This window comes from Prosopis cineraria, unplaced genomic scaffold, assembly GCF_029017545.1.
Source record: "Prosopis cineraria cultivar Desert tree isolate PC_DT_omini unplaced genomic scaffold, ASM2901754v1 PC10, whole genome shotgun sequence".
In the NCBI taxonomy this organism is placed as follows: domain Eukaryota; kingdom Viridiplantae; phylum Streptophyta; class Magnoliopsida; order Fabales; family Fabaceae; genus Prosopis; species Prosopis cineraria.
This window is the reverse complement of record NW_026555341.1, coordinates 10,326,002-10,342,982: the sequence shown is the minus strand read 5'-3', so window position 1 is coordinate 10,342,982 and position 16,981 is coordinate 10,326,002. Positions and strand designations below refer to the sequence as shown.

General features: G+C 36.0%; 2 protein-coding genes and 1 long non-coding RNA gene across 3 annotated transcripts; all 3 read left to right on the top strand.

The window, feature by feature from the left end:
- The first annotated feature begins 2,957 nt into the window (after window positions 1-2,957).
- On the top strand, window positions 2,958-3,745 carry LOC129322087 (uncharacterized). Its single transcript, XM_054968132.1, has 3 exons — window positions 2,958-2,965; window positions 3,048-3,510; window positions 3,599-3,745. The coding sequence occupies exons 1-3, from the start codon at window positions 2,958-2,960 to the stop codon at window positions 3,743-3,745; spliced, it is 618 nt and encodes a 205-aa protein (XP_054824107.1).
- A 478-nt stretch (window positions 3,746-4,223) lies between these two features.
- LOC129321302 (uncharacterized) lies at window positions 4,224-4,896 on the top strand. Its single transcript, XR_008595975.1, has 2 exons — window positions 4,224-4,308; window positions 4,601-4,896. It is a non-coding gene; the product is annotated as an uncharacterized LOC129321302 (long non-coding RNA).
- Window positions 4,897-6,910: 2,014 nt separating this feature from the next.
- LOC129323074 (probable starch synthase 4, chloroplastic/amyloplastic) lies at window positions 6,911-16,271 on the top strand. The gene is given in 23 exon segments (XM_054969624.1): window positions 6,911-7,109; window positions 7,311-7,413; window positions 7,843-7,878; window positions 7,994-8,027; window positions 8,127-8,193; window positions 8,371-8,421; window positions 8,424-8,498; window positions 9,117-9,321; window positions 9,792-9,926; window positions 10,120-10,224; window positions 10,367-10,465; window positions 11,105-11,234; window positions 11,419-11,469; window positions 11,632-11,742; window positions 13,007-13,116; window positions 13,388-13,556; window positions 14,369-14,455; window positions 14,754-14,825; window positions 15,019-15,067; window positions 15,070-15,128; window positions 15,617-15,678; window positions 15,762-15,858; window positions 15,996-16,271. Coding segments are annotated over 23 exon segments (2,106 nt in total). The 5' UTR covers window positions 6,911-7,030; the 3' UTR covers window positions 16,116-16,271.
- The last annotated feature ends 710 nt before the right edge of the window (window positions 16,272-16,981 follow it).

Genomic DNA, 16,981 nt, shown 5'->3' with positions numbered 1-16,981 from the left:
TTGTGTAACAATGAGGAAAATTGGGAGAGGTACCGTATGGCTAAGAAGGAAACTAAGAGAGCTGTGGGTGAAGCTCGTTCTAAAGCTTTTGAAGAATTTATAAGAACCTTGAGACGAAGGAAGGAGAGCAAAATATTTATAAGATTGCCAAGAGTAGGGAAAGAAAATCAAGAGATCTAGAACAGGTAAGGTGTATTAAGGATGAAGAGGGAAGAATTTTAGTTACAGATGATGAAATTAAAAATAGATGGGAGACTTATTTTTTCTAAACTTTTCAATGATGGAGAGGATTCATCTAGTAACTTGGAGGATTTAGTAACTGGTGAAGGAGAACAAAATTTGTCATTCTATCGAAAAATACGTGATAAGGAGGTAAAGGAAGCTCTTAAGAAAATGGCAAATGGTAGAGCCAACGGACCTGATTGTATATCTATCGAAGCATGGAAATGTTTAGGTGAAGAAGGGGTGAGATGGTTAACTAAGTTATTTAATGTGATTTTACGGTCCAAGAAAATGCCTGATGAGTGGAGGAGAAGTACATTAATTCCTATTTATAAAAATAAAGGAGATATTCAGAATTGTACTAACTATAGAGGGATTAAACTCATGAGCCACACAATAAAATTGTGGGAGAAAGTAATTGAGCACAGGTTGAAATTGGAGACAAGTATTTCTGAGAATCAATTTGATTTTATGCCAGGTAGATCAACTACAGAGGCGATTTATCTACTAAGGGGATTAATGGAAAAGTATCGTTGTAAAGATAAAGATCTACACATGGTTTTTATTGATTTGGAAAAAGCTTATGACCGTATACCAAGAGAAGTGCTTTAGAAAGCGTTGGAAAAAAAGGGAGTACGGATTGCTTATATTAAAGCCATACAAGATATGTATGAGGGGGTAAAAACTAGTATAAGAACGCCTAGTGGTCAAACAAAGGATTTTCCTATAAAGATTGGACTACATCAGGGATCATCTCTGAGTCCTTATTTGTTCAACTTGATTTTAAATGTTTTGACGGAACATATTCAAGAGGGAAATCCCGAAATGTATGCTCTTCGCGGATGATATAGTTCTTATAGCAGAGACAAGAGAAGAGGTTAATTGCAAACTTGAGTTATGGAGGAGGACATTGGAGTCGAAAGGTTTTTCGTCTGAGTAGAAGTAAGACGGAATATTTATATTGTAAATTTGGTAAAGGACTATTCGAAAATAATTTGGAAATGAAATTGGGAGATCAAATTATACCTCAAGTGAAAAGTTTAGATATTGGGAGCCATTATTCAAAATGATGGCGAAATCAGTGGAGATATTTCACATAGAATTCAAGCTGGGTGGTTTTAATTGGAGAAAAGCTAAAGGAGTTATTTGTGACCGTAAGGTGCCTAATAAACTTAAAGGAAAGTTTTATCGTACTGCTATCAGACCGGCAATGTTATATAGTAGTGAATGTTGGGCTCTAACGGGACAGCAAGAGCATAAAGTTGGAGTAGCAGAGATGAGAATGTTTACGATGGATGTGGGACATACACGTAAAGATAAAATTCGAAATGAGCACATACGTGAAAAAGTGAGGGTGGCACCTATTGAGGAAAAAATTGGTAGAAAATCGGTTGAGATGGTTTGGCATGTACAAAGAAGACCAAGGGAGGCACCAGTGAGAAGAGTGGAACATATAACTTTGAGTCCGATTAAGAGAGGTAGAGGAAGGCCTAAGAGAACACTCTTGGAAGTTGTTGAACGTGATCTCTTAATTAATAGTATTTCTAAAAGTTTGATAAATGATAGAGCACAATGGCGTCTTGCAATCCATGTAGCCGACCCCACATAGTGGGATAAAGGCTTGTTGTTGTTGTTGTTGTTATTGTATTTGATTGCTTCAACTTTCAATCTATTGTAATTACTTCTATGCATTGTGACTCATTTCTGTTGGGCATATTCATGAATTGATCCCTGTGGTATGTTGGCCATCTTGTTCTCATGGTAAATGGCACGTTGTCCCTTGGGTGGGTATGATTAGGGAAAGAGGAAGGGAAGGGAGAACAGCAGCCATTGAACAAGTGCTACTGTTACAGCGCCAATGCTAATTCCCTTTAGGATTTTCAGCTAAGCTGCAATGCCAATGCTGTGGCCATGGCACCAGAAAGCATTTCTCTGGACAAAATTAGCCACAGGCTTTGTGGCTTCACAAGACACGGTCTTGGCACCAAATACAGTTTAACTTATTTTTTCTGTCCTGGACATCTTTCTTTTGCTTTGGACGCTTTACTATTTCCACAAATACCATAAAGACTAGTGAAAAAAATGTATGATTAAACCATGATTTTCAGCAATTGTTCAATTTTTTACGAGCAATACGCTAAATGTCAATGATTTATTTTCTTTAGAAAATTAATCAAGCACATGAAATTGTAGTTTTGGCTCCCCAGGTACTCCCAAAAATACCCCAAATGTTATTAAATATGGGAAGTCATCACCTGTATACCTAGGCAAAATAGGTGTATATAGTGCAGAGTTTCTTGTATCATTCCAAATTGTTGTTATCATAAGTTTTGTCACCTCATGCCTATCACGATGCACTTTATTGATGGTAACATATGCAAAACCTAAATGTTTTTTAATATATTTCTTGCTTCATATTATGTGGTGCGTCAGTATTCTAACTATGATTTTGTCTACAGAACAAAAACAAAAACAAAGTATCTAATGGGGGATCAAAATCTGCAGTTCATAATCAGCTACCCAAAGTCAGTGAGGTATTGAAGCTATTATTTTGAAATTCTAATATAAAACTAGCATCTAGGATAGCTAAGTGATGGTGGTCAATTCCTCTGTAATGCAGGTGAAGCTTAAAGCACAGAAAATTAAGGATACAAGAGATTATTCCTTTCTTTTGTCTGATGATGCAGAGCTTCCAGCTCCTTCAAAAGAGCCTCCACCCAGGAATATGCCTCCAGATGTTCTGGTACAATGCTGCTTGGGATCATGTTTATATGGGATGTTTGTTGGGGGTCTAAACATTATTATGATTGAGAAAACTTATACAGGTTTTTTGCTGATCTTGAAGATGCACGGCCAGCTCAAGTACAAGGAAGGAATAAGCAGCCTTTAAGCAGTGGTGGCAAGCATGTTAATGGTGGTCGTGAGGACAGAAAACTAGGTTCTGCAGGTGGCCAATTACTTCCTAAAGTGGGGTCCGGTAATAAGTTAGCTTCTTGCAGTAAGCCTAGTATGGCATCAGCAGATTCAAGAAAACAGCTTGGAAACAACAGTGTGAATGGACCTGGCCGGCCTGTGGGACTGAAAGGCTTGCCTCCAAAGACACCTGTTGGTACCATGAGCAATAAGTCTTTGGTGACTGGTATAAAAGGCCATGTAAATGCTGTTCAGAAACCACCCGTTTCAAAAACTCATTCATCTATTTCAAAGCAGAGTGTGGAACAAAGAAAAGATGCTAGGGAAAAGCCTAAAATGATGCCCAAACAGCCGGTGGCACCTTCTATTCCTCAGGTTTGTGATGCTGTGTGCTTGTTCATGTACATGTAATTTTAGCTTCTTATTGAAGACAATATTTCTTACATTTTTTTTTCCCCGACAGAAATCAAAGCCACCTACACAGGTTACAACACAACGTCCAATCCAAGATCAACGCCCCAAGAAGAAGCCTGTAAGACGGCCCTTTGATGACGATGACGACGATGAGGGTCAAAGGGCTATTAGCATGATCAGAAGAATGTTTCAGTAAGTGTTGCCAGTTTTTAATCAACTTGCTATTATCCTTGATTTCCTTGCATGTTTTTGATAAATCCGGATGGAACCAAATTATTACAGATCTTTCTTGGTGGATTGTGTGATTAGTATTTGGGAGTTGGTGGATAGCCCTTGGTTGTGATGGATAACATACTTGTAGATGTCAAAGGATTTCTGGGTTAGGCTGTGTTCTTTCGTTCATTCATTGTTTTCTTTTTGAACCGACGTTTTTTCACCTTTTAGTCTGCTGATGACTTTAGCTGAAACTTTAAAATTCCAGTCTACATTCACTGATCTTTTACATGTTTTTTCCTTAAAGGAGAGTCATTGTAATCAAAGTATTTTTACTAGGGTGTGTTCCTGGTGTTTGATGTCTGGTTGGAAGTGCTCTCAATTTCAGTGTGGTGATGGTCATTCTGCTGCAAATCTAGTCACTTTTTCTAATAAATTTGCTGAATATTTTGCAGCTACAAACCCCAACAAATTTGCTGATGATGACGAGGATGATATGAATATGGAGGCAGGCTTTGATGACATCATGAGGGAGGAAAGAAGGAGGTATGTTTCTTTAATCATTAAGTTGATATTTACTGCTCCATTTGCTCTCACTTTAAGACCTACCGCAACATGTGTTTGGTATAAAATAGGAATGAAAAAGCTCTCTCATAACATAGGAAACCTTTTTCTACAAAAATTCACTTTGCCATCTACCAAATGCGACCATAATATAAAGAACCTTGCAAAGTTATGGATCGATCACCTTTGTATTTCTAATTTCTGGCTTGCTGTCCTCGGTAATCATGGATTTTTCTGGTGGTTGATCTATATTTCTTTTTGGTGATATCCACAGTGCCAAAATTGCTAGGAGGGAGGATGAAGAGCAACTCCGATTGATAGAGGAGGAGGAAGAAAGAGAACGGAGAAGTCGAATTGCCAAGTTAAAGAAGCGTAAGCTTGCCAATCATTAACACCATATCTTCCCTTGACTTCCCCATTTGTAATCCGTATAATTAGAGACATTCCTCCTTAATGCCCGTTCGAATGGTATTTAATCAATTCTTCCAATTGAGTAGAAATCTGTTGCCCCTTGTTACCCAGGGGGAAAAAAAAATCCGCTCCCCTTGTTCTAATAATTCTTTTGATCTAGGTGGGAAAGACGTCCCTGTGTAGGCGCAGGGGATGCATGCATGTTGCGATATTTTTTTGACTGAAGACTGAAAACTTCATTCAGAGCAAATGGTAACCAAACAATTTATAAGGCAAGGATCCAAAGATTAACTTTCATCATCCACCACGTCTAAGCCTAAAGGTGGGGATGATTAAAGATGATCACTGTGGCAACTTATAAGAGCCTTCTTCTCCTTCTTTGAATTAGAGGGGCAGGCACTTATGGCTTGAAGTAACAAGATCAAACCTATGACCTCTTACTTATATGAGAGTTTACATGTCATTAGATTACAACACCATTGGCTACCTTTCCAATCTTCCAATTCTACCGTAAACCCTTTAATTTATTTTGAGTGAAAAGGGAATTATATTGACAAAATATACAAGCGGAACAAGAGTTTATAAAAGAAACACGCTAAGCCTCATGGTCCAGAGATTGAAGGAATCCCATGGGCTTTAACATCATAATAAACTAAGTCATAGGCTGATCTAACAATACAATGGGGAGTGATGATTTCATCGGTAAGTATTCTCTTTATTCATGTTGGTCCAAAGTTTCCATGCCACAACACTGAAGCTGAGTCTCCAATGAGTCCTCATGATGCGTGGTTGAGGTTCCAATGTAACCACTCCTCAAAAGGCTTGCTGAAGAAGGTAGAGGCTGCATGCTGTGGGACTAGCATTATGCAACAAAGTCTGGCTGTGTTACATCTATACGGGACGTGGTCCACATCTTCAACAGCTTTGTTGCAAGCTTCACGAGGCATTTGATGGTAAGCCTTGTCGAACTCGTTCAGCATTGGTGAGCAGGCGGTTCTTCTCAGATAACCAAAGGAAAGTATTGACTCTAGGCACCCAGGCCATTTCCAGATCAAACTCCATGGCTGTGGTGCTTCACTTCCAAAGGGGTTCTTAGGTTGATTTGTATGCAGAAGCTGCCGAGAATTCACCATTGCTAGTAAGGTCCCAATAGTATTAGTCAGGATTGTAGGAGTAACTACTTTTAAAGGGTGGGCAGACTTCCTACTCTTCCATAATTATCATGCAATAAGCACATGTTCTGTGGGCAGACGAATTGTGGCTTAAAATTACTGGGCATCCTGGAAGGATTAACAGAAAAAGAATGTTGTGGAATGAAGCTGAGTTTGTTATAAATGTTCGAATGCAAATGATGGGCTAAATTCAAAACTGCCGGTGAAATGTGTTTACTTAAACAGGCGAATGACGTTCAAATGGTAACATTTCCTTTTATCAACGGCATTCATGCCCACAAAAGAAAACGGACAACGACATGAACTAAATTTCCTCGATAACTTATCTTTCAGGAAAATCTATGCCAGTTACAATTTTCATATCGAATTAATTTTGAATCTAAATGAATTTTTAGGATCATGTAAATTAACCTAAAAAATAAAGCCACTTTTTTCCTTCTACAAGTGTCGAGTATTTGGTAATTTAGTGAAAGATTCAAGCATCGTTATTAGTTATTACATTAAATTGGAGGTTTTTTTAATGATTTTTTTTATTCATAAAATTTGAACCTTCAAGTTATTCAAGCAAGATTAAGTGTTTTTCACATTGTTCGAAAAGATGAAGTCATATTTTACTTTCTCTTTTTAATTATTTGGAAAAATGTTCTTTAATATGGATATGAATTATGACTATAATTACAGATATCTTTTACCGTAATCAATTTTTTATTTTTACTTCAAACTATTTTATGAATTTTATTTTATTTTTTGGCGCAGAATATTTAAATTTTAAACTTACCATTTTATGATAGTTATTCCATTGTTGTTATTCTTCAAGTCCGCAATGTTTATTAGCTTCTGATTTCTATCATTCTTCTTGAGCAGGTGAGAATCCCATGATTCTTTCACGCACGTTTCTCGTTCCACTTTTAATTTCCACTATTTTTTTTTTACTTAAAGTCTAAGAAAACATATAATTCAACTAGTCTGTGAGTGAGTTGTTGACACTAAAACAAAAATCCACGGCTCATGTCAATGGTGATATGGACGGATAATCATTAAACTTGCAGAAGAAACCTCCAGTAAGCGCTTGCCATGGAGCGAAGCTACTGTATAGAAAATTTTCATCTTTACCGAAAAATATGGAAATTCCCCCTGGAATTTTGCCCCGTTGCTGCTACTGCTACATGTGCAGAATACAGTCCCTTTTCCGTGATGAAGGCAATTTGTTTTTATTTTTCTTTTTTTGTGAAGATATTACCATTAATAATTAATACTGGTATCGTGGATATGGATGCCATAGCTATATCGTCATGAGACTAGTGATCCCGAGCGGGAAAGTCATACCAGTGCAGCTTCCTCGTTCTTTTCCTCTCTATCTCTGTGTATGAAGACAATAAATGGGGACATTGGTAAACGCAGGGACCGGGGTTCCTTCACTTCGTTGCATTCCAACGTCTAGAACCAGAAGGACCAGCACCTCGTTCCGAAAACCCATTGCTGGTCTGCCACTACGTTGTTTGAGGTGAGACCCTTGAATTGTGCTACCCTTCGAATGTTGCTTGAAAGCTGAGTAATCAGACTTCAAGCTCACAACCATCTCATTTTAGCATGTTTGTTTCTCTCCTTAACAATATGAATTTGAAGTTAGAAGCATTGGTGTTGGTTGTGTTTTTCTGGGAAAAGTTGAGTGTGGTGTGGTCGTAATGCAACATACTGGTACATGACAGAGCGATGGTTTTGATCTAAAATCTCTTGTTATTTACTAAAAGCTTGACTTGTTATAATGCAATTTTGAAGCTTGATATGTGTGGCTCATAGGTCATCATTTTTGCATTGATTATTGATACTGGGTGAAATTCAACTTGTCATTGATTGAAGGTATATTAAATAGAAATAATGGATTGATAGTGGGTGAATTCACTTGGCCTGTTATTCATGTAATATTTTTCAGAAGTAATGGAGATGACAATCGCCAAGGTGAACAACGGTAAGAGTTTTGCTTTCTTTAACATTTATCCAATAATATAACATTTTTGTTTTATATTTTAGCCGATACTACTGGGACTAGTCCTCTTCTAATTTTTAATCGACATGCATCTCAGTTTTCAAGGCACAAATAACGTGGTTAAGATGCAGGTATATGGTCTTGCCTACGATATGGTGTAGTTTACACATCTCTTGCGTCTTCCCTTACTTAACAAGTTACTCATTGCGTATTTCCTCCCAATATTTTAGCTAACTGAAGATGATCAGGATGCGAAACACCATCATATTTGGAAGTTGTTCAGAGAAGCTCAGCAAAGTCAGTTCTTTCCCAGGCTTAATTTGATTTTCCATTAATAATTCTTGTCGGTGTCTTTCCATTCTTCCTTCCCCCCCTTTTTTGGGTGGGGGGTGTGCGTGGGGAATCCACCTTTGTGTTACTGGTGCGTTATATTGAAGTGTTTTCTAACTTTGATGAGTTTTCTTGTATACACAGACATTCTGTACTTAAACAAACAACGCCTTGCAGCCACAGAGGAACTTAACAAACTAACACAGAAAAGCTGTTGCTGCTCAACATGTTAGAGAAATTGGAAGCAGAAAAGCATGCTGGTTCTGGAAAAGGTGATATTTTGCGGCTGTGCTTTTACCTTGTCATGTATCATTGATGAATAGACCGATACATATTATTTGTTTCTTTAACATTTTCTTTTTTGCTGACACTCATGCTATCTCGCAATTTTACAATTAGTTGGTTCCATTGAACAATGATGAATTAGTAACATTCACAAGTATGCTAGTTTTTCAGTTTAAAATCCAAAGCATATACTCAAGTAGCTGGCCTGAATAAAGTAAATCTCTCCATAACTATAGGTCAGAGAGATCAAATTCCAAAACCCCAACCTGGCAAAAAACCCATATCAGCCATCCCTAGGGATCTGGTTTGGCAAAGAAATAATCCGGTGCTTGAGGGACAACTTGATTTTGTGTGCTTGAGGGAATGGTTGGGGCATGTGTATGCTCTTGCATTTGTCTTTCCTCTTTTGATAATGCAATATCATCCATCTTAAATGCAGTATATGTATTGCTGATAAACTATTATATATAAAGTAGGTTGCAAGAGCCTTTGTATTGTTCATATTTACAAACAATTTGATGAGATAAGTAATGTATTTTTCTTAGTTAAGCAGTCTTTACTTTTTCACTAGTTGATTAGTTGCACTATACGTTTTGCCAACACAGACAACCTGTCAATTTGTTGGGAGTTGCTGCTTCGGATTGATTCAATGGTTTTAACCAACATGATTTCTCCTGGAGAGGCATCTGAATTGAGAAGGTTGGTGATAAAGCACAAATTGAGTGTGGCTGATATTTTTACTGACATCCCTGGAAGAAGAGACTCTGAGCTTTTGGAAGAACTTCGTCAATTCTCAGACAGCAGCAGAAAGTAAATCTAATGTTTACTAGCTTCATTCTTTAATGTTATCCCCATAACTAATGATATTATAAAGTATATATTGATATGTCAAACTTGCTGAAGCTTATTGCAAAATTGCCATCCATTTCATGTTAAACTGGCATACCTTTCATGCAAATCACTGAGAAACATCAAGCAAGAATATCTGAACCTTAAAACATAACAAAGAATGTGACTACTATATAAAGCCTAGAGTATGATATGATACTGAATTCATGTCTAGACATGTTTGGGAATTTTTCTTCCATCATTTGGTGGCTTATTTGGGAAAGTCTTCTGAAGTATCATATGATTAGTTATGTTGTCTTAATAATTTAAAATTACTACTGCAAGAATTTGTTTTGGCCATAGGTATTCTTTTCTTATTTTTTCCCCACTTTCCCTTTTCATAAAGATTCTTAGAATCTGATTGTTATTTTTTGTTTGGTCAATTTCTTCAGGAATGCTTTTCATATTGTTCACATTTGCACGGAAATGGCACCATTAGTCTCCAGAGGATCTATAGCATCATACGTGACTGGCATATCTTGTGCTCTGCAAAGGAAGGGTCATCTGGTGGAAGTCATATTGCCGAAGTAAAAAAGAGAAGTCATTTTTTTGTTCCTTGATTCTTTAAAATTTCTTAGATGCCTGCTGAAAATTTTGCGCATATTCTAGATAAATTTTTTTCTTTGTTCAAAAGCTTTTTTTTGTCATTTGCTCTAATATGAGTCTGATTACAACCTGATGTTTCTGATCCTCACCTTGACTGTATTAACTTTCACACAGGTATGCTTGTTTGAATCTAGATGAAGTGCAAGGGCTGCATGAAGTTAAGGCTGAGGCTTATTCATATTTTAATGGTCAAGTACTTGGAAACAGAGCTTGGACTGGGTTAGTTTGGCATTTTTTTAATATGATCATGAGTTTTCATACAACTGGATGTTAGTAGCTTGTGAAAGAAGTCAGAGATAGAGGCCACCTTACACGTGTTTAAAATCTGCTAATGGTTTATACTTACCTGAATATGTGATAGTGTTGTTCGTGGCATTGGAGTCACTTTGATAGAGCCATTACAGTGCTTATCCCTTTTCAGCCGCGAAATGATATATGGCTACCCTGATGATTTTGAAAGGCAAGTGAGATTGCATCCCTGGTAACTGGTCCATAAGCTTTTCATCTTCCCTTGTGGCACATCAGAATCATTTCTATGTTAAGGTTTATGTCAAGGATAAATGGTATTGGCTAACCACGTGAATCTGAAAGGTGATTCTTTCAGCTTATGTGACTTGACGGAAACAGAAGAATATTCAAACTGAAACTTGAATTTTGCGTCACTTCCAGAATGGGCGTTATTCATCCTTTTCAAAACACTATTATAACTAATAGCAAATATTAATTTGTTGAAATTATAACAAAATAAATTGACATAGTGCAGAAAATAGTTTGATTTAACTAATAGAAGGTAATGGGAAGAAACGCATTCAAACATGTCACTTGATTACATGTAATGGGAAGTTAAGGCTGGTTTGGAATCCTTTTTGACTGCATTGTGTTCCTGAACTATCTTCAGACAGAAAGAGAAGTCAAAAGGAAACTCTAACAATCTGATAGTTTGATCAGCAATAGCAACTTACTCTCTGGTTAGGATGACAAGAAAGTGGAATTTGACCAAATCAAGATGTTCTTTTTTCGTGAATTGATTCAAGATGTTTTTACTTGGTATGTTGTATATGTTTGTAATTAATCTTGATACGTTATCTTGTGCTATCAGGTTTTCCTATTTTTCTCGTGCTTCACTTGACTATATAGTAAAATGTGGAAAGAAACCTGATATTTTGCATATACATAACTGGGAGACTGCCATTGTTGGGCCCCTTTTCTGGGACTTAATTCTTAAACAGGTGCCTGTTCTCAAATTTTTAATTTTAAGTACTTGTAATTTTTTTAAGTACCTTGAATAGGGCAGAAAACCTCATAATGGGATAAGCTAATTGAACCTATCATTTTTGGCTTGTCCTTTAATTTTGGCTATTGACCTAGCTTGGAAAAGATTGTTTGCAATATTCTATTATTTAATTTGTTTAGGGTCTGGAGGGTGCAAAAATATTACTGACGTGCCAGGACTTAAGTATGCAGGCAAGTTATATATATTCCCCTCTTGTCTTTTATTCTGTGTTAGGTTAATCAAGTCTTAACCTTATTTCCATCCTAGGTTTTTTTAACATAATTTACTACTGGATTATGTTTTTATTTGGTTGTGCCATCTAATAACCAAAGAACGTGCAATATATATTTTAGTGTCTGGAGCATCCAGATAAATTGGCCTTATGTGGGCTTGATCCTGCAAGCCTCCATCGTTCTGATCGTTTGCAAGATAATACAAGCACACACCTTGTCAATATATTAAAGGTACGCTACTATGCTTGTTACTGTTGAACCTCTTTTATCTTCTCCCTGCCCACACTTTCTATAATTGTCCCATGATGGTGAATGAAAAGTTTCCAAGACATTGTTTTCTAGCCTTAGCTTTCTGTTGGTGTTTTTTTAATGTAAAAGATTCTTAGGAAACTGAGCATATTGGGCTAGTGTATCAACTTGATAATTATTCTTAAGTCAAGACAACCATTGTAGTTCCCATTTCAGATATCGGCATACAAATTATATATACATTGTAGTCATTGGGTTTGATCAATGTAAAGTAGTAATTATTAATTAATGTGAATACTTTGAAGGAGTGGAACAATGCTTGAATGTTGTTTTGTTTTGGTTAATGGGAATGTTGAATGGTAATGGGAAAATTGTTAAAGATGAGAAATTTATGCCACAATGATGTTCATGATTGTGGCATCTTTTTACAAAGACCGAGTTCTGAGTTCTCATTACGCTAATTTGGTATTTGTACATGCTATGACACGCTGTATCTAATTATGTTCTTGCCGCTACCAACACATTGTGACACTGTAACAGAGTGATCATTCATTTGAGAAGGGATAAATATGAAAAAGTGCCTTAGGTTCAATCTGGAAGAATGAGGACCTCGCCATCATCATATGCATTGGTCAAAGAGTAAAATGTCATTAGAATTATCTTACATATAATGCTTAAAACATTGAACAGGTTGATTTTATATGTTTCAAGTAAGTATTTTCACCCAACAAAAAGAGTGTGTGTGTGACTATTTTACTTTCTTCCGCCTGCTGATTTAATTAATGTGATCATTTCCCTCTCAAGGAACGTCAAATTTAAATCTTTAGAACAAATTACTCTTTTCTTATTGTTACCCTTCTAGCAGCATTTTTCACTTTTTGGATATCACCATATGTTGTATGGCGAAGTCTAATTGTTTGAAAGCTCCAGTCCAAGCCACTTCTAGCTTTCTAATGGACCGAAGCCACAAATGATATTCAAATACTGAAGATAAGCAGTAAATACTATACAAGCACACAGAGAACACGTTCTTCTGGTATACGAAGACTAGAGGCTCTCCACACACATCTCACTAATTGGCTAAACCCTCCCTGAACCTCACTCCCCATGTATACCCAACCAACAACAGACCCACTTTCTCATGCACCTCACACACCCTGCGCACTTCATGTGAGTGGGCTTTGGCCCATTACTAACAGGCCCATCACTTTCCAACATCGAATCATCAGTTTGTGCAAATTTTCAGGGTGGAATTGTCTACTCTAATGGTGTGGTAATAATGTCGTCCGTCCATTCAAAGCACAGAATTCTTCATAGTTCAAGTCACGGACTAGAATCAACTTTAGGTGTTCATAGGTGAGCATTCTATCCTTGTATCACAACATTCCCCAATCTTGTTTAATACTTTAATGTCCTACGAGGGGTTATTTTGTCTCTCACTGTCTTCCTTCAAATTATATTTCCATGAAGTTGTTGACATAGCATGTTAGCATATGACCTATTGTATGATTTTTTGTCTTCTAAAGATGATACGATGATACCCCTTATAATATTGAATTAATATGGCTTTGTACTGAAGCCCACCCCTCAAAAAGTAACGTAGTTGTGTTTGCATATATGGTTGTAGGGACAAGTTGGTCATTGCTCCTTATGGATTTGACAAATTAACATGGGATCCTTCAACTGACTGTTTTCTTCCTGAAAATTTTAATGCTGAAAATATGGAAGGTAAAGCCGTTTGCAAAGTTGAAGTGCAGCAGCGCCTGGAGTTATCAAAAGATGCTTCTAATGTTCTTGTATGTATCTCACTTGTGGTCTCTTTTTAGTCTTATCCTCAAGTCAAAAATATAAAAGTTGATAACGAACAGTTTTAGTAAAATTCCATTTCTTCCATCAAATGATGTTCCTAAGATGTGATTTTGATCAATCTGAATTTCAAATAATGTATATTTATCAAGTTAATGCAGCATGCCGTCTCTTTGACAAAATGAAAATGACAATGAATAAATCAAGCAGTTCATATTTTACATTTTAAAAATATATCTAAATTTGACATTTACTCTGCAAGATCTAAATAGATGATTGCCACCAACCCGATGCCCCTGGAGATTGGATTGCATAGTTCTGATCTAGCAAAAGCCTAGGATCTGGAATGTATTTTCATACGTTGACAAGAAAGCACCCTTGACGTTAATTTTCTTCAAGATAACGAAGCTGTGTGGTTAATGATTAATCTACTATTATCTGACTTCTATGTGAACACTGCGTCCTGGTGTTCAGCAAGAATGGCCTTTGATGTGTTTGTCTTGTGTATTTTATTGGCGTTGGATGGATACTTAACTGTTGAACATTTATACAGTCATCAGAAATATTTTGCTTGCGTGGTTATATACCTTAACACATAAGTACATGTTAAATTTAACGACCCCTAAAAATATTTCTGATATTGCTGTAATTCTGTATTTTCCTTTTCATTTATCTGCCTTTTCAAGATTTTCTTAGAGCAGTCTCTTACAGACGATAACTAATCTTCCATATAAGTCATGAAACTGATGATTTCTCTATACTTGGTTTTACTTGTCTTTTTGTTCTCGAAATTGTTTATCAGGTTGGATGCATTTTTTCAGAAGGCGTAGACATTGATGTGAACAAACTGAAGGAGGTTGTCTGGAACACTGTGAAACGCAATGTTCAGGTTGTTACTCTTACAGAACTTGTACTATTTGCCTCACAAGCTGAGTTGCGCATTGCTCATAAGCCGTAACTGAAAGTTTTTCCTTGTTGGTATTTAAAAGGAACATCCAAAGTTAGAAGAATGCTATAAAATTTACTGGTCTGAAGTAGAAATTTTGCTTATAGAGCTAATACTTTCATGATGAAAAACACGTTATGAGCAACATAAGCTAGTAAATATTGTATAAACTAAATCTGTGGGAAAGATATTTTCTGAGAGGATCTCAGACTAAAGGTAAATGTTTGTTGATTATCTTCAGATTGTATTTATGGGGAATAGTGAAAGATTCATCTTTAATCAGCCACTGGAATCGCTTCAGAAAGAATTAAAGGTATCTCCTGCACTGTTTTCGTTTTCATCTTATTTGTTGTAATTGGGTGCTATATGCTATTAAGGAAAGAATTGAGTATCAGTTTTTATCTGCCTGGAACCCTGGAAGTATAATGTGATAGATCATTATCTAGCATAATGAACATTTTGCCTCATCTTGTGATGATATCTACTTTTGCTTTCAAAATCTGCAGGATGAAAATCTGAAATTTGTGCTCACATATGATGAGGCTTTATTGCATTTATCTTTGCTGGATCTGATATTATTTTGTGCCATTCTCATGATCCTGCTGAAGAAGTTCCAGTAAGTGCATCCCTTCCCCTCTAAGTAGTGTTTTTCCTTCAATTATTTGAAGCTTAAGCTAGACATACATGAACTACAACCGTTTCATCTTTAAGACAGCAGTTTACTTCTGTTAGAAATTGAAGTTTCTTCAAGAAGATTATGCTCCTTGCTATTCTGATTCTCAGAATATAGATACGGACATAATGCTATTTGTTCCATTTTTTTCTCTTTCTTTGATCTTATGTGGGTACTTGAGAAAGGCTGTGTCACCCTCCATCAACTTGGCTTCCGTTGTAGACTGGTAATGCAGCATGCGGCTTAATATGGGGTCTTATCTCTTTCTGGTTTGTGGGTTTGATGATTTAACTTATTTCCCATTCATGTCTAATCTACTATAACATGTTTCTGTCATAAGTGGGTGGTCATGTGCCTTGGATGAAACGAATTCGTTTACTATGGTCGTTTTCATGTTTTATGATCTTTCAACTTTTTAATGCTGTGTGTAGCTCAAGGCTCTAAGGTATGGAGCAGCTCCAATAGTAGTTGACCATGATGCTGCTGCCAACAGGTAACCATTTTCCGTTGAATATCAATTAAATAATAATGATGAATGATTTCTTTTCTCCTTATTTATTGGATCCTAATTAACAGGAACTTCATAAATATTGATCACGAGACCACCAAGTACTCGCTGTTCATCAACTCCACCTTTGGAAACATGTCTCTTGACCTTGCCGTTGGTGAAATTGTATGTCATTTTGTTTTTCCTTTTTCCACTAGCCTCTCTCTCTCTCTCTCTCTATATATATATATATATATGAATCCATGTACATCATGATGGGCCATATCTTATAAATCCTTGACTTTTTTTTAATATGCTCATAGAGGGATAATCCATCCAAGTGGGAACGAAGAATAAATGAAGCAATGACAAAGGACTTCTCATGGGATGGAGAATGCTGTGACATTCATATTTCAGCTTATACAGCTATAAAGAATTTGTGAAGGGGGTCTTATTTCCATGTATATTTATGCACCGATCATTGGTTACTTAATAATGATTAGGGTCTTGCCAGTTGAATAAGTGATGATTTGTTATTGAATAAGTTACATTGATTTTCTTTGGATTTTATTAATAAATATTGTTTTATTTTCAAATAATGTATGAGTCTCTCGAAAGCTCCATTTAACTTTATTCTTTTCAATTCTTTTACTAAAATTATTTATCGTTGTTCTAGACTTAAAATTTGATATTGGAAGATGGATGTATGGGTGTGTGAGAGAGAAGGGAGGTGGGAGGATTACCAAAAAAAAAAAAAAAGATAAATACGAATAAGAGAGCCGAAGGGGGCATACTTTGGTTGTTGCAACCCACGCACGTCTTTGATGTTTGTGTTTTTAAAAATAAATGTAATTTTTAAAGTTCATTGTAAATATTTATTCGTTCAAATTTTTCAGTGTAATTTTTCCAAGCCACAACAAATAATCATATATTTCGATTTATAAATTAAATTTTGTTATTTTTTTATAATTATATATAAGTATCTATATATTAAACAAGCTTAAGATTGAAAGTATTTAATACTTTGAAATTTATTAAAAATTAGATTTCTTATTTTGAGTGAGCTTGGGTACACCAAGTCTTTGATTTAAATTAATCTGATCGGCAATTGATGGTATTTTTTTTTTTTAAACATACCTCTCACTAAGAATTTAATCACTGTTACGTATTCAAGACTTGAAACTGGACCAACTCTTACTGGCTTATTCAAGTGCTTAGTGGTGATATCTTTTTCAATATTGAAATTCTACTCAAATATGTAAGAAATTATTGAAAGAATATATAAACCTTAAACAAGTTCTAGAAATAT

Bases quoted from the DNA above. Each gene is read 5' to 3' on its own strand.
- LOC129322087 (XM_054968132.1), top strand. The intron at 3,511-3,598 runs GTTTGTGATGCT...TTTCCCCGACAG, and splicing joins TGGCACCTTCTATTCCTCAG to AAATCAAAGCCACCTACACA.